The 24,940-nt window shown below is 39.5% G+C and overlaps 1 protein-coding gene across 5 annotated transcripts in view; it reads left to right on the top strand.

Moving 5' to 3' along the window:
- Positions 1-24,940, top strand: part of DENND1A (DENN domain containing 1A) — a 146,916-nt gene that overhangs the window by 5,746 nt on the left and 116,230 nt on the right. For all 5 annotated transcript variants that reach the window (XM_059486570.1, XM_059486567.1, XM_059486569.1 and 2 more), the window contains exons 2-3: positions 208-278; positions 24,634-24,677. In XM_059486570.1, the coding sequence (XP_059342553.1) occupies positions 208-278; positions 24,634-24,677 (115 nt within the window). The remainder of the gene's footprint in view (positions 1-207; positions 279-24,633; positions 24,678-24,940) is intronic.

Here is a 24,940-nt window from a genome sequence, read left to right as displayed (position 1 = left end):
CAATCCCTTTTTTTTTTCCTGGAAAAATCCCTGTATTTAGCACCTTCCAAAGGTCTGATGAGAAATCATTCAGGGCTGTAAACCAAGAAATGGAGATTCTCTGGTTGGTATTGTACTGTGTGCATGCTGAGAGCCCTTTCTGACTGCCTCATTGCAAGTGCACTTAAACCAAATGCTCAGTGTGCTAAATACCTTCTCTTGTTTCAGACAAAATCCAGAAACTACCTTTGAGGTGTATGCAGAGGTGACCCACTCAGGAGTCAGTTGCCTTGGGAAAGGTACCGTTTGCACTGTTTCTACCTCTTTGTTGGCTACAACTGTTCTTAAGAACCATATATTGTGAGATAATGAAATACATTTAGCATTATGCTGTTCTAGCTTTTAAAAATATCTTAATTACTTGTTCTGTGGAATCTTTAACAATTAGGACTAAAAATTAGGAATTTATATTTCTGTACCTGATTGTGGATAATTTTCAGGTTTCTTTGACTGTTTTGTCTCTTTTTGTCTTTTAAAATAGAAATAACTCTTTTCTTGATGAGGTTGAAAAAGGAAGTGCTTTTTAAGATTGGTATTTGCTGCTCATGTAAAAAAGGGTAGTTCTAAACCAAAAAATACTCTTGAAACATCTTGTTTGGAATTTGTTTTTACTTCCTCTTTCTTACTTGTCTACAGAAGTATTTTTATTTACTCCCATAGTTTTCCCTTTGATCAAGTGACTTTCTCTGGAAATTAGGCACAGATGCAGCTTATGATTTGGTTAACTGTTTTTAGCATTGTTATCAAGTCATAATTACACAAGTATTTTTCTGTAATATTATTTTGATAAGTATTCCTATGTTTATGGTAGAGAAGTCCCATAACTGCTGAAACCAACATGTAAGTACATTTGGGAATTTTTGACTGCACTTTTATCTCACCTGAGGAACTTGAACAAATAAGCAGGAAAAGCAAAGGTTGAAATTCATAATGTCAAAATTTAGTTCAAGGTAGAGTTGTGAGGGTTCAGTCTCTAGAATGGCACAAAAAGGAAGTTCATAACAATTAAATGATTATGATTAGTCAGCATGTACTGAAGTAGTATTTCTTTTGTCTTTTATTAAACAATCACGTGTGTGTGGTAGATATGGTGTAATGAACCAGTAGAAAGGATTTCTCTATTTTATTGACTGGAAAGCCATTTATCTCCTTTTATATCTGTATTTGTTACAGTCTGTGAAAGTCAAATAGCTGCAAGTCCTTCCTTGCCTGCCAAGGCCTCCATAGGAGTTGTAGCTGGAATACAGTTTTGGCTTGTCCTACTGCTCTGTGCCATCACAAGTATTTGATGTAACTGCAGGAGCCCTTTTAATAACTGGTCTTTGTTTCTGCACATCTGACCTGGATTCTAGTGCCAGAAAATCTGAACAAATTTGACCATAAACATTACATTGTACAGTACTAGTGTCTGGGTATAATCTTCTCTTTGAAGTTTGTTTGCATCCCCCTGGAGGGATTAATTCCCTGCTGAGGGAAGGTGGGTTAAAAAGCACGGAAACTACTTTACAGGTTTTTAATTGGAGAATTTAGTATACATTTTGTTCTATAAACCAACTGATTCTGTGGGAGTTTCACTTAGTTGTGTTTTTAGGTTTGTTGTATGCACTTGTAGGTGCAAAATCTTCAGAAATTCTTTTTAGAGATTAAAAAAAGAATTTTAGTAATTGTTTTTACTAGCCGTATATTTTGAAGCTACTCTCTCTGAAGAATCTTTTAGGAGATTTTTCCCAAATGATTTTTTTGTACTTAAGACGTGGTCTTTATTCTCAGAAGCCTTAGATTTGTGTGTACCCAAATATTTTGTCCTTCTGTTCTGAATGAAAGTTGTGTTGTTCAGTGTCAGCTGTATACTGTATCCCAGGCAAATTACCATTCCAGAAATACACGCCTAGAAAGCTCCATGTAATCTGTGTCCATGTTTTGGCTGTCTGTTCCGTGCCAAAATCCTAAGAATACAGGTTAAGTTTTCTTTTTCTTGCAGTCGGGGAATGTATGTTACAGGGCAAGGAGCAGCTACTGTGGAGAAAAGTAAAATGCATAAAAGTTGTGTAAGAAGCAAATAGTCAGGCAGGATTGAAACTATTTCTCCCCGTTTGGTTGGTCCCAAAATTAACTAAGGCAGCTGGTTCTGAAGTTTGTGTCTGGTATAATAGTGCTGTTGATACTGAAAATGCTCTTAATTCTGGTACCAGTCTTCTGACTTGGTCTTGAGGAGAAGGAATTACTCCAATCTGTCACTGCTGTAGTGTAGGGGATTGCCTGGCTTGTGGGATGGTTAAACTTGCCTCCATTTTGTTATTCAAGAATTAGTGTAGCTGTCATGCATTAACCCCAGCTGGCAGCTCAGCCCCACGCAGCCACCCACTCCCCCAGCCATGGTGGGATGGGAGAGCAAATTGGGAAAGTGAGAAAGTAGCAAAGGATGTTTCCATGTGACTGTGAAGTATCAACTGAAATTTTAAGCTTTAATGTATTTCAAAGTTCATGGTCAGCTGCAGAAGAGAAAAATCTGTTCTGCATTCCACAAAAGCCACCGATAAACCAGCCCAAGTTCAATGGAGGGCTGCAGAGGTGGTGAGTGAGCTGCAGCACTTCAGTGTGAGGAGACAGGAGTGCAGGGCTGCTGCAGCCTGGAGGAGGCTCCAGGGAAGCTGGGCAGCAGCATTCCCTGCTATGGGTATGGGTACATATATGGCTATATATGTGGGTATATATGTGGGTATATATATGGGTTTATATATGTTGTATATATGTGGGTATATATATTGGTATATATATGGGTATTATATATGGGTATATATGTGGGTATATGTATGGGTATATATATGGGTATATGTATGAGTATTCTCTGGGAGGTTCATACCCATCAGGATGGGGTGTCCAGGCTTGCCACAGGGGAACAAGGGGCAGTGACAGGCTGGATCAAGAGACGTTCTGAGTGAATATGGGGAACCTGTTCACCACGAGGAGTTGTGTATTACACCAGCTCACTCAAGAGCTGTTGTGCATCTCCATCCTTGGAGGTTTTCAAGACCAAACTGCTTCAAAACCATGAAGAACCCAGTCTGATCTCACACCTGGCCTGTGTTTGAGCAGGAGTTTGGACTAGAGCCCCCTCAAGGCTCCTTCCTGCCTCAGTTATTCTGTGATCCTAAGATTTGATTCATAGAAGTGTAAGCTTCAGGATCATCTGGGGAATATTTTGTACACTTAATAAGGTACAAAGAGAAAAATGTCATTGAAACCAAAGAAGTTGAAAAAGCAAACATTGTTTTATTCCAGTCCAGGCAGAACTTTGCTAAACCACAGTGAAATGTGTGAACTGAGACTGGAAATGATCACTGGATCAGCTTCCTGTGCTCTCACTGTCCTTTCCCCTCAAGATTGTTTAGAAATAATAATCATCTGTGCTCAGCATTGTGTATTTTTGGTACTTGAAACCTTTGGTAGATTATACAATTCTAGCATTCGGTTGTATTTAAAGGTGTTTTTTGTGCTTTTCTTTGTTGAATTCACAAGTCTTACTTGGAAACTTACAGATTTTTCCTACTTAAGTAAATGTGATGTCTTTTTTTTTGAGAATTGTTAAGCAGGATAGCTTCAACTCTGACTGGCCGCATGAAGATGAGTATTTCTTACTAAAAATATATTTCCTTAGGAGAAGATGACACCAAACCATTTTTTTGCCTCATGGTGTTTCAATGGAAGCTGGTTATTCCCCTTTCTGAGAGTACATGTATTTGTCCTGTTCTTTCTTTTATTACCAATGTACCTATAAAAGCTTTTCTTGATGTCCTTGGCCAGATTTACTTCTGGCAGGGCTTTAGCTTTCCTAACCTGATGCCTGGCTGTTCAAGTAGTTCCTCTGCATTCCTTCCAGGCCATGTTTCCCTGCTTCCACCCTCTGGAAGCTGCCTGTTTGTGTTTAGTTTGTCCAGGAGCTCCTTGTTCATCCTTAGAGGCCTCCTCTCCCCTGACTCCCTCTTTGTAGGGATGCTTTGCTCTGGAGCCTCCTCGCCAAAAGTGAGAAGCTGCAAACGAGAACAGAGCTTGTGTTTGTACAGTGACAGGACATGGAATTTGTCTCGGGAGAAATCTGTGTTGTGTGTGTCAGGTATAAGTATGTCAGGCATAGGAACTTTGCAATTCTAATGCTTCTCACCAGCTCCCACACATTTACTTCCAGAAAAAGAGGGAAAAATAGCCATGGTTTTGTTGTGAAAATGAAATATTTTAGGGAAAATATTGGCTCAAAGTAAAACTGGTAAGTTTTGTGTCTCTGGTGCATGATCTTCTGTCATGCATTGAAATTGTTACATGATGTTGATAATTAAAAACTTTTTATGAAATGCAGCTATTTTACTGGGTTTATTTTCCTATTTTTAATCTCTGTGTAAAGGAAGGAAAAAAGCATTTTATAAGATTGTGATTTTTGTATTTGTTGCGGCATTTCATAATACTGAAACTTCACAGAAGCTGAGATAGTAAATTACAAAGAACTTTTATTGTTTCTTTTACAGAAGAGAACTGCTTAAGCTCACTTAAGCACTCCTAGATAGCCAGTTCTGTGCTATCGACGCATTGTAGAGAAGTGCATTGCAACTCTTTCCTGTGTTTTTCATCTCAGCCAGGAGATTGTTTTGTGCGGGTTTTTTGAGATGCAGAAGTAGAAAGGATCTCCTAGCAAATTTAGTTTAAATACCTTTATAAAGAAAGTGAAAGCTTACTACTTGTGAAATTTTTCTTTTAACTTTCAAAGCACTTTATGATCTTAAAACTGCTGCAGATCATTCATCAAAAATAGGATGTGACAAATTTAAGGCTGTTGCTGGACTTCAGCCAAAGATTCTCTCTTGTTAGAAAGGGCTGTGAGGAGAATTGTAGTCTGACTGTCAAACTGTTCATATAGCAAAAGAGAATTTGTTAGTCTAAAGTAACCGATCAAAATAGTCTCTGAAGTGAGAGCATTTGAAAGTAAATGCTCACAAGAGTAAAACACCCCCTACACCCCTGTCTGGGAGGACGTACCATGCTTTTGTGTGGGGTTTTTGTGTTCTTGCCAAAGCAGACATTATAAAAGTATGTCAAATCTGTAGCTTTACCATGTAGTGTGCCAAAAGGCCTTTCTCTCCAAGGACCTCATCTTTCATCTTTTTGTGAGTGTAGCATAAATTCTTGCTGTGTGTTCAAGGAAAAAGCTGAAATGGTTTAGTACAGCTAAAGGATTTCTTTCTGAGTGTTTTTTAAAAAACCATGGTAAGTTAGAAGCCTAAACGCGACCGCACGGACAAAGTGTGAGCATGTTAGAGTTTAACAAATGTTCACTGGATTAGGAAAGGAAATGTAGTTTATGCTACTTCTTTTATGACAGAATTTAAAAGGTCTTGCTGTAAGACTCTCCATGTGCTTCTTTCTTTTCTGGAAAACATACCGCTAAGTTGAAAAGGGAGATGAATCTTAGAAGGAAACTATTAACTCTGAGGTAGTTTATCATTGTTTGAGTGAAAGGATGAAATTTGCATTTGAATTGGCTCCTAGAGTAGCATGTACTACTAATCTTGTTCCTACTAGAAGCTTGTGAGTAGTTTAAGTACTTCCTTCTTTACTTTTCATGTTCTAGCCTTGGGTTGTAATAGCTCTTTCCCTCCCTCCCCCCCTCCCCAGTAGATCACAAATGTATAACTTAAACTAATCGAAGTCCTTAACTCTACTGGGAGAAGTCACCATGTACTTGGGCCTTAAAATTATTCTACAGTTGTCACCGTGGTTTCTGTGGTAGGATTTTCACAGGTAGAGAGAACTAGCAGCTTTCTGTCTCTGTCAGACACACTGCTGCTCCCTACCATTGGATTTTGTTACAGATTATAATGTTACATAGCAGAGCAGTGCCTCCTAAACTGATGAAGGATTTTCTTGAACATAAGCAAAGTTACTGGACTAGGATTAAGGTAAGAGTTGGTCAGTCAAAGGCTTGTAAACCTTACCCATGCACCTCTCAGAGCAGCCTTTATTTTTTTAAGATGAAAGCTTTTTATTGGTTCTAATATGCCCATTCTGTATTGATAAATAGATAAAATGTTGAAGGTTTAGAAATATCAAAGGAAGTGCAGAATTCAGGTCTCTTTCCATTAAATAAGGGCTTTCTGTTGAAGGGGCTGGAATTCCCATGTCACGAGTTTTCCTACCCATCTTCACAGTGTTGTGTTGCTACACCCAGCTTCCTAAAGCAAGATTGGAAAAGTAACCAAAGCTAAGTAGGTAGGTGGTATTTGGGAATTCTAATTCTCCTAAGCTGCTGCTTTGTTTTTCTGTTTCCATTTGATTGCTTTGCTTCTAAGTACAAACAAGGTGGAAGATTTTAACAAAGAGCTTGCTGGGACTGCAGTGTCAGGGTAAGTCAATAGCACAGTTTGAGCTGTTTTTTGTGAAGACAGTTTACAGTTTGGTTTTTACAGTATAAATGAAATATAGAACTCAATTGAAGAGAAACTCACCTTATGAAAAATAATAGAATCTGTCATTTTGCAAGTCATCATACACTTTATCTAACACATTTTCAGATGTATTCTTATCTGATAGTACTAGGTTTAATAAACCCCCAAACCAGTAATATCAAATCTGAGTGTTTCTCTGTTGTTGTGAGCTATTTTGTGGGAAGAGAACTCTTTGGCCTTTTTGCTTCATGCTTTAAGTACTTCTGTCTACAGTCTTTCCTATTTCACAAGTATTTACTAATCTGAAGTATATTACTATGCTGGCACTGTTTAACTAGACAGAAAAATTCAGCACAGAATGTCTCACTCACAAGACTTTAAACTCTTTTGTTGATTTATATTTTTTTAAAGGAGCTTGACATCTTCATCAAGTTCACAGTGGGCCTGCTTTGTTTGCTTTCTCTTGAATGCTTGATAAGATTTTTCTTCTATTGTTTTGTGCAGCAAGGACAGAACTTGCCATGGCTGAGGTGGTTTTTTTGTAAATCCACAATATGGTCATTGTCTGCTGCTGAATAATTGTGACTGCTTTTTGTACAACCAGAACTAAGGCTTTGGCTGTGAACAGATTCCTTCTTAGCGTGAAAAGAGACTAATCCATGTAAATACAGCCCCAAAATAAAGCTTTACAGAAAAAGGGAAAGGCTGCTAAGCAGGAGGGCAGAGGTCAGCAATTTAACCTTTAACCTAACAAATAAGAAGCATGAAAGTTCCCGAATTGGTTTACAAAGGCAAGCTCCTGTGATCTGTCAGTTTTTCTTTTCATGATAGAGTTGGGTGAGAAAACTGACTGACAGCTAGTGCCTTTTTAACTGCAGGTTGGAATTAACTGCTAAACTGAAACTTTCTTAGGGAAGGTTTTTCTAGTGATTCTAACAAATTATTTTCATTCACTAGCAATACTTTTCCTTGAATTTATAGATGAATTTGAGTGGCTGTTCCTTTAAAAGAGTTCTCGAGAGACTCAATTTAGATACCAAATATTACTGGAACATTTAAGACTTCAGCATCTGAAGTGTTTAAGAATTTGGTGGAGCACTTGTTGCAATTAACTCTCTCTTACTGTGGAGCTTTAAGAATAGGGCTGCCATGCCAGTAACTGCAAAGAGTTTGTACTTTGAACAGAGTCCAAACGTTGATGTTGAAGGGTATGTGTGTGTGACTTTATTTAAGGGAGCCGTTTAAACTTTAGTTCATTCTCAGTCATAAGCATTTCCAAGGGGGTTTGTTTTTTGGTTCTTCTCAATCACAACAGGTAATCTTGTTAATGAGTGTTAACTTCTGTTCAAAGCTTAGTGCATCTCTAGTTAACCTGGATGCAGACATTGCTGTAAAGGACTTTCAATTCGAGTGTCATTCAGGTGAAAAAGAAACAAAGTAGTAATGACTTTAAAGGAGACTCCCTGTAGATTTCAGAGCAGGGACTTTGGGTGGTTCCTTTCCCTGAAGTTAGCACGGTCCCCTAAATCCATCCACAGCTGGATGATGCTTCCTGTGAATGTTTTCAGTGGAAGCACTGGAATTTAGGATTTGTGTCTGTCTTTAGCCTGGTGTTGTGTAGGTTGGTAGCTGCAGCACTACAGAGTGCTTTAGAGCACCTAGCAGAGCACTGCTTCAGGAGCAGCTCTCAGGCAAAGCAGCTGTGGGCAGTAAAAGATGAACGAGATCTATTTGTATTGCTGGTTCTTTCTGTTATGGGGAGTTCCTTGCAAGAAGAGAGTGTAAACTGGAATTCGAAAAGAGGCCTGTCAGAGTGCCCAAGGCATGGGCTGCCTGCGTTTGGTGTGGTATTTTTTGTCATGAACAAAAAGTGACATTGTTAGGTTTTCCTGTGGTTTTTTGTTGGTTTTGTTTTGTGTTGGTTTTTTCTGATCGTTTGCAGTTTGGGTGTTAGATTTTTTATAAACTGAAATGGAGTTTAAAAGAGATGGTTTGAGGTTTGATGATTATCAAATAAGTGTAAAATTAATGCAAGACTATTGTTTTACTTCAGCACTTGTCAAAACCCAAAATCAAATCTAAACAAATCCTAAACTCCACCTTCTGTGCTACCAGAGACAATTTAGGTTTTGGTCCTTCTTAGGTTAGCAAGTTTTGGTAAACCATTTGTCAAAACTCCAGATGCTGACACATTTTTGGCTCCTGGGAAGATGATTTTTATGTCCTTTTTTAAAGATGGAAACAGCTTTTTATTTACTCTTTAATATTACTTATTTCATAGAAGAGTGAAATAGAAACGAAGGAAGTTGGGCTTCCATTTTGAGGATGATAACCTTGGATAGAGGGATAGGAAGAGATAACTGATACTGATAATATTATTGTCTGGAATTGGTTATACTCTGGAGAGTTTTTTCTGAACACTTTCCTGCCTGGAGCATCTACCATTAGAATTTGTGCTGGGATTTCAAGCGGTGGTGAAGGGAATTAAACTCACAACTCCCATTGCACTCTACAGGTGTTACCTCAATCCCATATTTGGTTCCTTTGAAGAATCATTTACTTTGAAACCACATAGTTCAGAATATATAAATAGTGACAGCATGACCTCTTCATGATTCTTACATTGTTGCACTCCTTAAGGAAATGTCTCCGATTTCTATCTGTAAGATACTTTGGAGATCCTTGAGATCTTCTGTTCCAGAGATTACCACTCTGTGGAGAAAAAAACCAGATTCCCACTCTGTGGAGAAACACCTATCAAAATTACTTAAAGCAGACTCAGCCAAGTGTGAAAATGTGAAGGCGATGGCAGATTGGGCAGCGCAGTGTGGGCAGAGGCAGAGGCAGAGGCAGAGGCAGAGGCAGAGGCAGAGGCAGAGGCAGAGGCAGAGGCAGAGGCAGAGGCAGAGGCAGAGGCAGGCAGGTTCTGGTGTTTGCTGGGGTGAGCTGTGTGTTTGACTCGCTGCTGGTTCGGTGCTCGGGGTCCGTGTGAGTCTGCACTGAGGGGGTGCAGACAGGCAGGGCAGGCTCCCGGGAGGGCAGGAGCAGCTCTGCTGGGGCAGGAACCGTGCGTGCTGTAGGATGGGCTGTACCTCTGTGGGACAGAGCTGCTCCAGGGGCAAGGGCGGAGCAAATCCTAATAAAACATGGCAGAGGAAAGGTAAAATGCAAAAAACCCCAAACCCCAGTGCCCAAAACTTTCCTTGAACTAAATATGAAATTTTCTCCTGGAGTTGTGCTTCACTTGCACCTAAAGTAGTTTCTGGTTTTATCTGATACTTGTCTGTTGGTCCTTGACTCAGTTTAATTTGAAGAGTTTATCAAACACCTAGAAAAAGATTCATTAGGGTAAATAACCCTCTCCTAAAGCTGTAACCCCTGTCCACAATGCATTAACATTTATTTTTTTGTACATTTGCCACAAAATAATATATTAATCTCATCTTATTCCATTTTATCTAGAGGTGGCACACAGAAAAGTGTTATAAATATGATTATTTTGCATCATTTGATTAAATTCCTTCTACTCTAAAGATCAGATTATATTTGCCCTGTGTATTTGTTAAGGCCTGTCTGTGATTATCCATCATCTTATTTTCTAGACAGTAATGGTAAAAATTGTTTTTAGTTTGTGTTTGGGAAAATTTACTTGTAAATTATTTGCTAGAAATATCTGCCACTACAGTATATCACAGTGCATTAATATTGTGTAATTAAAGATACTTCTTGAAGGTGTTTTCTGCTGGACAGAATTAGCATGTTAAAACAGAAGTGTGCAGCTTTGTGTGTGCCTTGGCAGTGTTCATAAACAAGAATAGATGTAGTGAGTAAATAGAATTCTTTAACTTGTTCAGTATTTTATTCCTTAATGAACTGTGAAGAGTAAAATCTCACAATTTGCCATCTCTCTTGCACGGATGGCAAAAGTGTGTTTTGTTGCACTTAGAAATACTAAATGTGGAATGCAGTAATACAGTAATTACAGCTTATCATTTTGATGTATTTCTTGATTGCTTTGCTCTACCCCGGCCATGGGGTTCTGTCCTTCACTAAATCATCTTGAAACAATTCTGTATCCAGACTAAATCCTTCCAATACAGTGGGTATCAATCACATGGACAATTAAAATTAAGTATTGACATGTTTTTAAAATAGTCATACATCTCAATTTTGTTTATCTCAAAGTTTTAAAAACCTAATGACCTCATTGCAGCTTGACTATAATTACCATGTTTAAACTTCTATGCATTTTTTAGTTTAAACAGCCTTTGTGTTTTTTTAAACCAAAAGAAAATTAATGAGAAGAGACAAAGAGACATCAAAGAGGTTTTCCCTCTGATTGCAGTGTTAGAAGTTTTGCCTGAAAATAGGTTACATTTCTTCTGTTTTCAGCTGAATCCTCATTAACTTTACATTTTAATGATGTCCAGAGCAAATTATACGATTATGGTAGATGCCTTAAAGGGAAGCTTAAAGGACACCTTTTTAATGTTTGTTTCTTTACTGGTGGCAGTATTTGCACCAGTATTATAAACAGCATTAGACTGCTTAAAATAATTCCAAAACATATCAAAATTATATTCCATTTTTGCCATATATGTAGTATGAGTGTCTTAATTTAATATTTAACACAAATGGAGCATGTTATGGGGAGATCATCTTTGTAGAAGAAAAATGTAAATCAGATCCTTTGAAAGAGTTTACAAATTACTTGTGCATCTTCTATTCAGTTTTATTTATAATGATCAAGTAAAATGGAGACAGATGATTTAACAAAGTCTCAGAATTGTTTTGTTTTCTTGAACCTTCCATGGAGACAATAGTTGAAATGTTAATAAAGGGCTAGCTTGTATCTTCCAATGACAAAAAGCATTATTGAGGGAACTTGATGGAATTTCAATTTATTCTGTTTAAAGGAACTCTAATAAAGGCAGTTCTATGTTCTAATGTACTTCTACTAGAAATTAAGATTGCATAATTAACTTTATAGATGAAGAATTGTGTTCTATCAAATGCAGCAACAAAACCTTGTATTCAGTGCACCTTAAACAAGGTTACCTGGAAATGGCCAGAGCTGGAATGGAATTTGGACAGTTCAGAATGAAATACATAATTTCTGACTGTAGCTCAATGAAAAGTTAGAGCCAAAGATCTTGTGAAAAGTGTGGTCTTCTATTTCCCTGTCCTGACACTTGGTGTCTGTGCTTCATGAATAGAGCTTTGATTTTGTTGTGCTGCACTTCAATCAGTAAATTTTTGGGAGCTGGGATTACGACAAGGGGAGGGGAAGAAGCAGGAGTGTGCTGAAGTACAGGTGCAAGGTAGGACTCAAACTCCAGTTAACTCAGTGAAATGTTTCCATTTGTTTGGGTTCTTCATCACTGATTACAGACTGCCGTGTCTTGGTGGAAGCATTTGATATGCCTGTCATTAATAATCATTGAATGAAGCAGGAGTTGTTATACAAAAAGAAAACTAAGCTTAGCCTTTCCATTTCAGTATGATTTTACATCTTCTGTTTCATGTTAATTTTCTGTAGAAACTTGTCAGAAATCTAAATTGTCATAGTTGTCCTGAGTTATGACAAACCCAAACTACACATCCACCTTGGTGGACTTCATGTGATATTGTGTTAGAAAATGGATTTGAGTCTTTCAAAGGTTTGGCTCTCTGCAAGTGTGAAAACAGCTGTTGAAAGCCCTGGTTTAAGTTCCTAGTTAATCTTAAGTCTTTTGGCTTTGATGCCTGCTAATGTAACTTTAGTTTGAAGATGGTGTTGCTAAAGGAAATAAAGGTGGAGTGCAATTTCCTGCTTTTTTCTTATCTTTATTTTATAATTATCAGAGAATTGACAATCTTTAGTTGAGATGCAAAATAAAAATACTGATTAATAAACTCAGGGTGATACAGATTAGAGACTTCTAGCTGACAGAAAGATGTGCATGTTATTTTTATTTCCTTGGCCAGAAGGATTTTGTATAGAATCGTATTAGCACTGAAAACATGGAATGTTCTTCCTGGTAACTTGTTCTCCAAGTATTTGCAGCGTGGCTGTTTCCAGCCAGTTATGTGTTAATGATAGTGCAAGGCTGAAGCATTCCAATCATTCATATGCCTGTCCTCCCTTTCTCATAAGGGTTTCTTTGCTCAGGGTTTTTGCCTTATTCCTTTTGCTTTGTTGTGGTCAATTCAGTCAGTATAATAGCATAGACACTGGCTTTTTTTCCTCTTTATTTTTCTTTAATAAAGAGTTATGTTAGAGATATACTATAACAGAGATAAGAGCTATTTATGTCCTAAGCTATTGATTTTTAATTAATGTTGCCTGGGCTCATACATGTTGGCAGAATTGCTAACAGCTTGTGGCATTTTTTAATTCACATCTTCTTTTTTAGTATTTTGACAGTGTCATTCATATCTCATGAAAAAGTACCTCGTCAGGTTAAATGTGTTAAAACACCGAGCAAAAAAAAAAGGAGAGAATGGAACATAGGGCTGCCTAGAAACCTTGATCCAATGCCAAAGTATTTAAACAATTTAGTGTTTTGGTTTTCTAGCTCCAAGCTGCTTCTCAAATCCCTTGCTAATTAATCCAGTTAATTCTTTGTAGACTAACTGTATGCAGGGCTTTTTCTTGGGCCTCTATCACTGAGAACCCTGTTTTGTTTGAAGCAAACCTAAGCTCGGTTATAAAGGTTGTAGTAACAACGTGAGTACTTGCAGATGTAAATACAGTGTTTTGAGCCTTTTTAAAAGGACTTGTGTTTGTGTGGGTAACTTCTAATTTAATCTTTCATGTTTAAAAATTAAACATACATACTTGCATAAAAAGATGGAGCGAACTTAGGTCACTTAAGAAAAGGCTGTGGAGCATCTGTAGAACAATCATGGCATGGAGCATTGATGTTGTGGTACTAGAGTTAGTGATTTATGTTTATTTTTCAATGAGCAAATTTTGATAAATATCATTAATTTCTGTTCTCAAAAAGGGTGTTTGGGTGTAGTGCTAATAAGAGTTTAGCAAAAAGGGGAGTGCTTAGAAATGACCTGTTGGTGCTTGAATTTCTTCTGATGAGAGTACAAGAGCAGTGTGAATTCAGACCTGGAAAAAGCAGCTGGGGAGCAAAGAACTTAGAGTCCCAATTAGACACAGAATAAGATAATGAGAACAGAACAGGTACTGCTCAAGGTGTGCTGGTGTGTGGTAAGAGCTGCCCAGCTCTTGAGCTTCCTGCTAGTTTGTCAGATTTGTGAGAAGTGTTTCCCCCAGCATCCCACTCCCAGAGTCAATGGCCAGCTGCACCTCAGCACAGCCTGGATCATCAGCCTGTGGAGAGAGTTTGTACAAGTGGATTCAAGTTACAGTTTTAGATTACCTTTGGAATTGTAGTGAAGGAAAAAGATTGTTTTCAGCAAATCTGCTGCTGAGGGTGACCAGATTGAAACAAATCTGCAGAGCTTGGAAAAGGGCTGAAAGTTTAGTTGGGAGTTTGTGGTTTCTTAAAGCTGGGCAAGGGAAAGAGAAAGGAAATTAGTGAAATTGCTGGGTTTATATACGCCTGATTTCCAGGGCTGTGACGTGATTGTGAAATGTTCCTGCTCAGAGTGGACTACTCCACTCTCTCAGGAGCATTTTGGTAGCTGGATGTATGCTCTCATACATCTTGGAAGTATCAAGTGTCTGAAAACATTTTTTGTGGTTAAAAATCCTTTTGATACCCTTGCCTTTTCTACAGTAGCAGAAATGTTTTAAATTCTTTTAGCGAGATGATAGATTTCCTGTCTAGCTGCGCTGAATATCAGCAAACTCCTCTTTATCTAAACCAAGTTTTTCTTCAAGCCAACAGCACTGCTTAAATGTGCCAAACTTACTTTCACAGAGACCTTCCTTTTGTTTCAGCAGTGCACACAGCATAGTGAGCTCTGCTAATGTGACTGAAAGCACTGCAGCCATGAGCTAGGTCAGTCCTGCAAGTGTCGATATATCCACGGCTCTGCTGTGCTCTGATGCTGTCCAGTTAATGAACTTTCCTCCAAAAGAGAGAAGTCATTCTGAACAGCTGAGCATGAAGTGATTTTGGTTTTCTTTCATCTCACGGTCATTAGCTCCATGAGATGTATTTTTCCATGTTAGGACCTCCTTCCCCTCACCCCCACAAAGTTGGGAATGGTGTTCAAGAAGTTCAACTTCTGTCATCAACATTTCTGACTCCGTGGAAATGTTTTGTTGGGGTGCATACTGGATGCTTTTCCCGTTCTTACAAACTTTCCTCCCACTTAATACTTTGCTTGAAGGCTTTCATGAGACCTCTCAGTGATGCTGCAGCCTTACATGAGGCTCACCAATCTCTGGTTTTGTTTTGTTTTTTAAACTCAATTCCAGCTTACCTGTTCTTACAGACTTTTACTGTTTTACCATGTACCATTTACCATGGGCAGCACTAATAGCACTGGTGGGTTGAGATGGGCATGTTGCATGGCTCAGGCTGAAGCAAAAAGGTGAGGCTGAGTACTGAAGGGTACAAGGCCAGGTTCTGAAGTGTCCCAATAAAATAATTAGTGCTCTCTCTTACGTATGATCTTTTAATATATGAACTTGCAACACCGCAAAGCTCAGGAATGTGTTGGTGACCATGGAAACTCTTGGTCAGTTCTGTTTCTTGGCCCAGGTTTCTGGGGTTATCAGTGCAGTGAGGGTGAAACTCTAAGTGTGGCTACACTAGAAAAGCTGCAAGCAGAGCACCACTGTGAAATCAGCTCCCCAGAAATGCTCATGAAGCCTGGCTATCCTTTGTTGGTAAGGCCATGGGTGAATCAGATTTATGGTGTGGCAGATGAGCTGTGTCCTACTGCCCATGCCCAAAAGCATCTGTGGTGACATCTCCACTGCAGGGACCAATGGAATGGAGAGTGAGGTCTTCAGCGATACACCTTTGATGGAGTTGTTTTGTTTCAGTGCCAAAGGGATCTCTAAAGCATCCTGAACTAAAGCATCATCGCTAAAGCCTCATCACAAAGCATGTTTTGTTTGTGCCATCCAGATCACTGAAGCATCCTGAGCTAAGCAGAGGTGCACCAACAGAAGCCCCCAAGCCCCATCAGGCTGCTGGTGCAGCTCTGCTCTCTGAGCTGTGCTGAGGTTCCCCAGCTGGTGACAGAGCAGTGTGGGAGCGCTGCTGCACCGCAGCACACGGGCACTGGGAGCACTTGGAGACTATCAGTATGGAGAGGATGAACGTGGGGTCAGAGTTTGAATTAGAAACTTACATAGCTTCAGGCTTGGAAATCAGTATTCACTGTTGCATGTGTAACAAAGAAGGTTTCTCTCTGTAGTTCAGGCAATTATCCAGTTGCTCAAGAGAAGGGTTGTTGTTTTTCCTTCCTTAGTACAACACTTCAAGAACTTATGGTTGGCTACAACACTTCTGTTCCATGTCCTTTTCCAGTCAGTTCAGATGAAACCTGATGTGTGGCCATCCATATTGCAATGAATGTATTTCTGCAGTGCTTTATGTGCCTCTCTGACAATATGTCCATCTGAAGTTGTTGTGGTTGGTGAAGTTTGGAAAGAAATTTTTAAAAAGTTAAACGACTGTAAAATGTTCTCTAAGACATAGAAAATACAGATTATTACCAAATTTAAATGGTCAAACTATCACTAAAGCTAAACCCAAAAATGACAGCAATGAAACAGCTTGGAAAATGTTTATAAAACTCCAAGTATTTTCTGCTAGTGAAAAGCCTTGTAGTGTGTTGGAAAATACTGTTTGTTTTCATTAGCAATTCCTTTAGGTTTTGTAATGCAGCTGATTGATTGCCATGGCCACATTGAGGTTTTACACAAGTTCCTTTTAATACACTATTGCTAAAAAGCAATATGAAATGAAAATATTAATTCTGTTTTTTTTTTCAGAGCAACAACCAAGTTAAAAGTTATTTGGTTGACACAGGAAAGTAGAAAATGTATCATTACATAAAAATTTCTTGTAAAATTAATTGAATAAGGATTTTTTTAAATGAAGGTGCTTAGTATGCTAATTAATACAGTTGGGTATTAATTCAGTTGGCTATAAGCTCTAATTCTATCAAATATAACTTTTATTTTTGCTGCTGTACAAAGTGAGCTTAGAGAAATCGGTTTGGGTGCATGTGCTTGGCCCTTGAGCAGGCATTGAGATTGGCATTCAGAAGCCATCTGAAATACATGTCCTGTAAATATTAAAGGGGTGACTGTTTCCTGTAAAGCTGTCAAAGCTCTGGTTGCTTTGGTCTTAGCCTGAGAATTTGCATTCTGAGAATCTAAGTTAACAGATTTAGACAATTACTGCTTGTGTCTGGTATTGTTAAACTCTAGATGATGCACTAATTTGGATTAATTAATTAATCAGGATTAATTTTTGCTGCATGTTAGCTAGATGTGATAAAGGTCTTTTTAGTTTTCTTTCTTTATTGCTTCTGAGACTTTTAGAAAAACCTTAGCTTGTAAATCCTGCTCTGCGTGGTATTGGCACTTCCAGACTGTCACATTTAAATCAGAGCCTGAAATATTAGTTAACTGATTCTTTCATATCCCCAGGACAAGGAGGGCTTGCCAGCTGCTGTGGAAGTGGGGAGACTGTCACCAGGCAACTCTGCTGCCTCGGAATATAAATACAAAGAGGCAGGAGAGAAACAAATTCAGTATTCATGGCCTGAGCACTTAAAACACATCTCTATTAAATTTATAGAGTGTCAAAAAGGTTATGAGAAAAAAATACTCTGATCAAACACAAATAAATTAAAAAATTATTAAACCCCAAAAAAGCCTGCTTAAAGTAGGTGTTCCCATTCAACTTCTGCATTTAAACTCTTTTGTATAATTATTACAGGCAGCCTGTAAAATGTTTCAAAACACTTCGTATTTCATTTTGTACGCCAGGCTTTGTGAATTTCTTGACCATTGGAGTACAATTTTACCTAATTATATTTTTTTGCAAGTTTTAGCTGCTGTATAATTTGCTGACTAAAATTACAGGGGAAAAAAGAATTTGAAATACAAACCATTCAAAATTTGCAGTTTGCAGGACTCCTGGAGTTTGGCTTCGATTTGCAGGAATACTGCATTTCTGGGCTGGTTGAAGAACAGATGGTTATCAAGAGAAATATCCCCTTAAGTGCACAGTACAGCAAACTCAAAAGATTCATCAACCGTGCTTTAATGTGGGCTCGAGGTATCACCAGAGTCATTAACCAGTGCAGAGAAAAGATCTGAAGACCTCAAATGAAGGTGGGAGAAACATGTAACAAACAGGACTGGAAATAAGTACTTATTTTGTCTTCTGGTTTTGATCTCTGTTATTTTAGTTTTAGCTCTATACTATGCATCCCCTTCTTATAGTTCTAGCTTTAGTTCTGTCAGTATCAGCAGTTTAAAAATTAATCTGGGCTGAAAGCTTCCTGTTCTTCTTTGTAAGGAAATAATTCTGAGTTTGCTGATCACTGAAGACATCTTATGCTTTCAAATGTCTCCCTACTCTTACCAGTTTAGAATGGCAGCAATAGACATTAGTCTGTACCCTTATACAACTGGGTTTTGTAAAACCAGTATCTTGGTATGGATGAAACAAAAGAACTTAAGGATTTAATAGAGAGATAGTTCCCCAATTGTATTTCATATTTTGAATACACTGCTTGCACCACAACTGTTTCCCAGCTTCCATTGAAAGAATTAGTAAAGTTTTGATTAAACCTGGCCCCATTCCATATAAGAGTCCAAGAGAGCAGATAATAGCAGTTAAGGTGGAACATGTTGCCTTATGGGAGGGTCTGACTGAATGCTCTGCACATGGCAAGCTGGGCACTTCAGCAGCTTGACATGACACTGAATAACTGATGGGGAAACTCTTCTGCTTGTGAAAGGCAGTGAGTGTTTCTCCTGTCTTCTTATCCAAGAAGTGAGCATTGGTTTTGTTTATGTAACAGGATTGTAAAGTGAACCAAAACCCCTTTAGATGGAAAGTTGGTTTGTCTGCCAGAAACAGTGAAAGTCTCATATTTAATGTTTACTCTGAATGGCTCATAAAGCTGCTGCTGGTCTCATGCCTGCACTGGAAACTGGTGTGAGGGCATCAGAAACCTGGTGTGAGGGCATCATCAGAGACCTGGTGTGCACCCCACGTGTATGGACATAACTCTGACAACTTGCACCAGTTCTTGTGTTGTTAGAGCTGTTACCTCTCTACATCATCTCGTTCTGGAGAGCTGTATATTGCCTTAAGTAAAAATCTGCAAGGTAATCTGTAATTTAACTTGCTTTTTTTGAGATTTTTTAAAAGATTTTTTTAAGGATTTTTTAAAAAACGCATATAAGATGTTGCTGAATACTGCTAAGGAAAGTTCTATTCTTCACTGCCCCTCTGGCTCTTGATGTGTTAATAGTATAGAAATAATTATGGAAATCATAGTAATTTGCTTAATCTGTTCTGTTTTTTTCCCTTCCTTCCTGTTTCCTATGATGTATATTTTATACTGCCTTTGCTCTCAGTCTTTCCTGCTTTCACATCACTTTACTGAAGTCTGAACAGCATTTTGTGTCTGAGTTACAAACCTTATATTATGTTTCTAGATTAAACTGTTGTGAAAAGCATTTTTATGTTACCAGTGAGGTATTTGGCACTTGCAGAATTCCAAATGTTCTATTAAAGATAGAAAGGCAAACTTAGGAGTCTCTTTTTTGTGACATGCCTGTCCATGGCCTCGAGCTGAGGCCCCAGTCCTGGCTCTTCTCTCCCTGCAGGGCCGTGTCCGCAGACTGAGGCCCAGCCTGGATGCTGGGGTGGGCTGTTTGTGTGCACGGTGGTGTGCCAGGTGAAGAGGGTGATTACAGACTCACCTGGGGTGGGCTGTTTGTGTGCACGGTGGTGTGCCAGGTGAAGAGGGTGATTACAGACTCACCTGGTGGTGTGCCAGGTGAAGAGGGTGATTACAGACCCACCTGGGGTGTGTGTTAGAGCATGGAGCCTGCTGTGGGTGCTCGCTGTGCCCAGTGACACCTTGGGGTGACATCAGTCTCACACTGTGCTGCTGGCAGTGGTCTGTGGGATGGGGTGTAAGACTTTCTTACGGAACTTTCTTTTCATCTTGGTTATTTTCTGACTTTCACACTTTTAGAATAAAGTGCACTTTAAAAAGAAAGGATTGAAGACTTAAAGCTGCATATTAAATAAAAATGGAAATTTTTATTCCATATGTATTATATGCCAGAACTTATTCTGAGGTTTCATGTCTGTCTTCTGGTGTGTGTGTAGGTTTTTTCTTTCCCACATTTTCTCCTCCCATCCCCGCCTTTTTCCCTCCTCCCCTGCTTCCTGCTCTCTGAGATGGGATCTGCAGGCTGAGCTGCAGCAGGTTAGGGGCAAGCAGGAGTGTTCGGCTGAGCTGGGTGCAGGCACCAAGGAGTTGGCAGAGGTTTGGAAAGAAGTTTGCATTGCTTTTTAGTTGTGTTGCATAAGAGTGAGAATGTGTAGTGGGTATAGAAATTAAAAGTTACTCTGAATGGAATTCCAGTTCATTTTAGAGGGATTGCAGCTATAAGGACCTTAAAGAAGTGAATGAGGTAAATAATTAGGAGAAAAAATGAAGCAAGTTTCACTATATTTTTCAATTTGGGATTGAAGTTATTTGTTCATAACCATAATGGATTAAATTGGCTGACTTTTATCAGAAAAAGCAAGTTTGTTTATATTGGGTTTGCATGGTTTGCTCTAGGAAGTATGTTCTGTTAATTTTTTGAAAACTTATGTGGTCTTATAATTTCTATAAAATTCAAACACAGACCAGTTTGCTGTGCTATTTGTAGAAGTAATTAGGCACGTGTCTTTTAAAAGCATAACTCCTCACTTTATGACGTAAGAAAAGTTGTGAGTAAAAGAGCAGCATAGTTACACTAATATGCCATTGTAACATGTTCCCATCCTGTCATCTGGAAAATTAAATCAGGTTCCAGCATGGATTAACATCCAGACTTGTGTGGAGGGGAAGGTACTGTCTTAAATGCCATGAAATTGAACAATGGGATTATACAGTTCACAGCTAATTTCAATATTCTGCTGTACTTGGCTTTTTGTTAAACAAGATCCTGTATGGAGAGGCAGGGATAGCTTTTAGAACTTGGAAACATTCACATATTTAATGAAATACTAAAATAATAGCTTGAATATGTTCGAGTAATGAATGCAGTGCTCTAGGTAATGTGCACAGATGAGATGTGGAATCTCCTCTTCCAGAGGAGAGATCTGGGTGTGCTGGCCATGAGAATGCCCTGCCCCAGTGTGGGATGTGTGCTGGGTGCTAGCCCTGGGTGGGTCTGTGAGTGCTGCAGTGCCCGTGCAGAAAGGCCTGGCTCTCTGTCCCTGAGAATGAGCACTGGCTCTGCTCACCCCTCTCCAGAATAACCCCCACGCTGTTCCACTGGGAGGTGGCTCCGGCTGTTCCCTCACAGGCACCTCTTGAAATAGTTGTGAGGGAAACTGCTGCAGAAATAGCCGCAGAACCTATTTCGTATGGGGATTTCCAGCCCTGTCCTCCCTGGCACAGGCTGTCCCTAGTGAGCAACAACGGAGCTGGAGCTCCTGGTCTTTGGCCAGCTGAGATTTTGTGGCAGCAGCTGCTTTGTAGGGAGCTGTATGCTGTGGGAAGAGAGCTTCCAATGGTGCTTGTCAGCTTGGGAAGTGAGCCCACACTGGCTTCACTGAAATCACTCATGGATCTTAGGAAATTGATACTACGTGCCATTGGGTAACAAGCTTTTTAAACCTGAGTGTAAGCATTAGGAATAAAATCGACTTTTTCCTTGGTACCAGCAGTTTAAGTTTGTGACATATGTGTATTTCTTTGCACTTGTGCCCCTACAAGAAGGGAAGGTTGCAGATGGGATGGTGTATTTTAGCTTTATTTTGGAATGTTATTGCTTGTATTCTTTCTGCTTTACACTTGCAACTTACAGTTTCCAGTGCTGTATTTCAGCATGTATTTATATTTATGGATGGCTGTTTTCCAGGGAAGTTTGTGAGCACTTGCTTTAGGCATAAACTGTGTGGGTCTTGTCATCTTTGTGAGCTGACACTACAAAACCAGTTGTAATGAAAGATAAACAGGAGATACTAGGTTACCAACAACAGAAAAGTTCAGCATGTAGCACAACCTGAATTCTTGTTTTGGGGTCTGGACAAGTTTAGTTTGAGAAGCATCTCCATAATTCCTGTGACTTTTTGCTTTTGGGGGTTAACCTGCACTGTGTTTGTTCCTGGTTTGCAAGGTCTGCTCCTGCTCTCAGCTGAGCTCTCAGAGCTCTGTTAAGTTAAATGTGACTGTAAGGCTTCAGCTCAGTGCTTTGCTGTAGCTGGGCAAGAGGTTGGTTGGGATTTCAGCCTGGCTCTTCCCTTGTTCTGATGTCAGCAAATAGATTCCACTCTCCTGAACTTGAAAACAGTATTTTACATGTGTTTACTTTGCATCATTTCACTCGAAAGCCTATTAAGTACCTGGAATTACAGCGTTCCCTGTTTTGAGTTGCAAAGGGCTTTCTTACTGTCTACAACTACAATGGAGCTGCATCTAACTGTTTGCATGCACTGTGCAAAACAAATTACTGCGAGTAAAAGTGTTTGAAGTTCCCCAAGCTACTTTAGTTTTACAGGCAGAGTTGACAGTCAGTTTTGTTCACGTGTTTGCCAAATATTTCACACGAGTGCTGGAACAGTTTTCACTGATACTCGTGGTGCTGATTGAAGCTGAGTCCTGGGTGCTGGCTTGGCCTGTATCTGTTTGTTTTCTCTTGTTCAGAATAACTTGGATATCATGTCTGTTGTGATTTTTGGGCGACTTGTGCTTATTCCTTCAGGGGAGAGCCTGCTCTGAGTAGTCATGATAGCAGTATTTGGCCTGAGGACAGGCTGTATCCGTGTCCCACGGGCAGGTGGCAGGCAGGGCAGTTCCCTCAGGTGGGACCATCGAGGCAGGAGCAGGGATGGGTTTGCTCAGGGTGAGTTCAGCTGCCCTGAGCTCTGGAATCTCCCCCAGCCCTGCTCAGACCTCTGCCCCTGCACCAGGAGCTCGGATGGGGCTCTCAGGCCTCATTGAAATACACTGGGCTGTCCTTCATGGCAGGGAGCTCCAGGAACGCAGAAGGGCTTTCAAGATGCTAAGAGAACAGGAAAAATGCATGTTTACACACACACACACACACACACACACACAATTACTTTGTATGACTAATCTATTTTGTTGCATTTTTCAAGAATGAGAATGTAGTTTGCCATCTATGGACGAATGTGTTTAGAGCAAACACACTTTGGATTTATGTCAAATTGAGTTCCTCATTTCCCTATGATAATGGTAAATGATAAAATGTTATGTGTGGCAGTATGTGTATATATATTTATATTAAGTTTGAGAGCAATGGATCAATAGAAGGGGGGGGACATGTAGGTTTCATGTTCAGACACCATTACAGATGTCTGCAGCAATACAAATTTGTTTCTTTCATTGATTTGGGTGGGGGTTTTTTTGTGGAATTCTGAACACTTGCCCTCCATTAATTAATTTTAAAATTATTTAAAAATAAGCATCTTAATAGGTGTGGCATAGTTTCTTTTACCACTGATGCTGTACTTGCTGTGCTGAAGTGTGAAGCTGTACTGTCCTGTTAATTGCTAGCTGTGTGCAGAGGGGCCCATGCCAGCACAGCTGGTCACATCTTTTTGTGTGTTTGGACACTTTGCTCACTTTCAAAGTAAGGCTTTAAAAGGAGATCCCTTGCTCTCTGTTTCTGGTTTGCTGTGGTAATGGAGATGGGTTTGCTGATGTGTGCATGTACAGTTTGATATACTGAATATACATCACAGGGAAATGTTAAGACCAAGCATCTGGTTGTCTGGAAAATGTAAGGCTGGAAAGTTTATAAAGGCCTGGGCTGTTGGATTTCTCATGTGAACAAAGTACACCTTGAGAAGGAGTTTGCACCTGCTGGCAGCAGAGCTGCCATGGCCCAGCTCCTCACTCGGGGAACGCTGCTCTGGGGACTCTGGGCTGGCACCTGTGGGACAGCAGGGGAGGTGCCCGTGCCACCCGTGCCACCCCTGACTGCTGAGCTGGGTCTGCTCCAGCCTGGGGCCGTGTCTGCAGCACCAAACCCAGCCTGGCACCGAAGGGCAGTGCTGCCACAATGCTGTTCATTTGCTCCTGCATTGAACTTGGTTTTGAACTCTTGCTTGGTTGTTACATGGTTTGGTGTTTGTAATTAAAAAATTATCTTTGTAGAATGGAATGTGGCCTTCTCCGATGTATTCCTTTGAAAAACGGATGGCTTTGAAGAGATCTGTTTTAAATAGGTTGTCATATAAATAATTTCAATCGTGATATTCTGTTGTTTTTTGAACATCTCTAATTAAATTTAAGATAACTTCTCAGGGAATACTACCGTATTATTTATTCTGACAGCCAAAGGAGTAAGGACGTTGCATCAGTCTTGAATGCTTGCTACTCTGAAGTGTTCACACTTGTTTTCCTGATGAGAAAGGTTCCAGAGCTGTGTTAATTGCCTCTTTCAAATTCTAGATAAATATTTTTGGGTTTGTAGGGAGCATACTTTAACATAAGTAATGTAATTTTGAGGGATTTGTAATCTAGTATCACTGAAAACTGTCTATGGAGATAAATTAGCAGAGTGCCTGGAGGTGGCAAAACTGGCTGTCTGATTTTAACCAAAATGAGGTGTATTGGGTAACCATTTCCTGGAGATAAGCCCAGGTGGGAAATTGCAGCTGGAAAGATGTAGCCCAAGTACCAGCCTGAAGTCCAGTCTAGCACCAGGGCTTCTCTTAAAAAGTAATTTATATTTATACATATATATCTATATATATGTGTGCGTGTATGTACACACAGACATTTTTGGTTTCATGTGTTTTGTGTGTGTTTTATGTACAGCTTTTTTCTGTCTGGAGGAGGGTAAAGGGAGAGCCTTGAAAAGTCCTTCCCTGCTCTTATCAGCACAGCAGCCTCAGCTGCCCTCCTTGGATCCCCTGCCAGGGTTGCTATCATCTTCTGATCAAATATTAATGTGTGATTCTCTGCTTGCTCACTAATCCAAAGCCAATTAATATTATCTGTCAATTATTTACAGATCCTGAGGTGCGGAGGCAATTCCCAGAGGGCTACAGTGACCAGGTTTGGAATGCGTAATTAATTTTTTACATGACAAAATTTATTTCAGGGTTGTTCAACATATTATTGCTGCTCTTTTTACTGAAAGAGATAAATGCATTCTTAGAAAGAAAAAGAAGCTGTAATTAGAAGCAGAAGGATAAAAACATTTTTACACATAAAGCAGAAAACGGAAGAATTTGGATCTCATAAGATTGGTTTACAATCTCATTTTTACAAGCGAACATGAGAGCGAGAAGGAAAATTGATTAATAAATTTCACTTTT

Source organism: Ammospiza nelsoni, chromosome 20 (genome assembly GCF_027579445.1).
Source record: "Ammospiza nelsoni isolate bAmmNel1 chromosome 20, bAmmNel1.pri, whole genome shotgun sequence".
In the NCBI taxonomy this organism is placed as follows: Eukaryota; Metazoa; Chordata; class Aves; order Passeriformes; family Passerellidae; genus Ammospiza; species Ammospiza nelsoni.
This window is presented reverse-complemented; position numbering and strand designations above follow the sequence as displayed.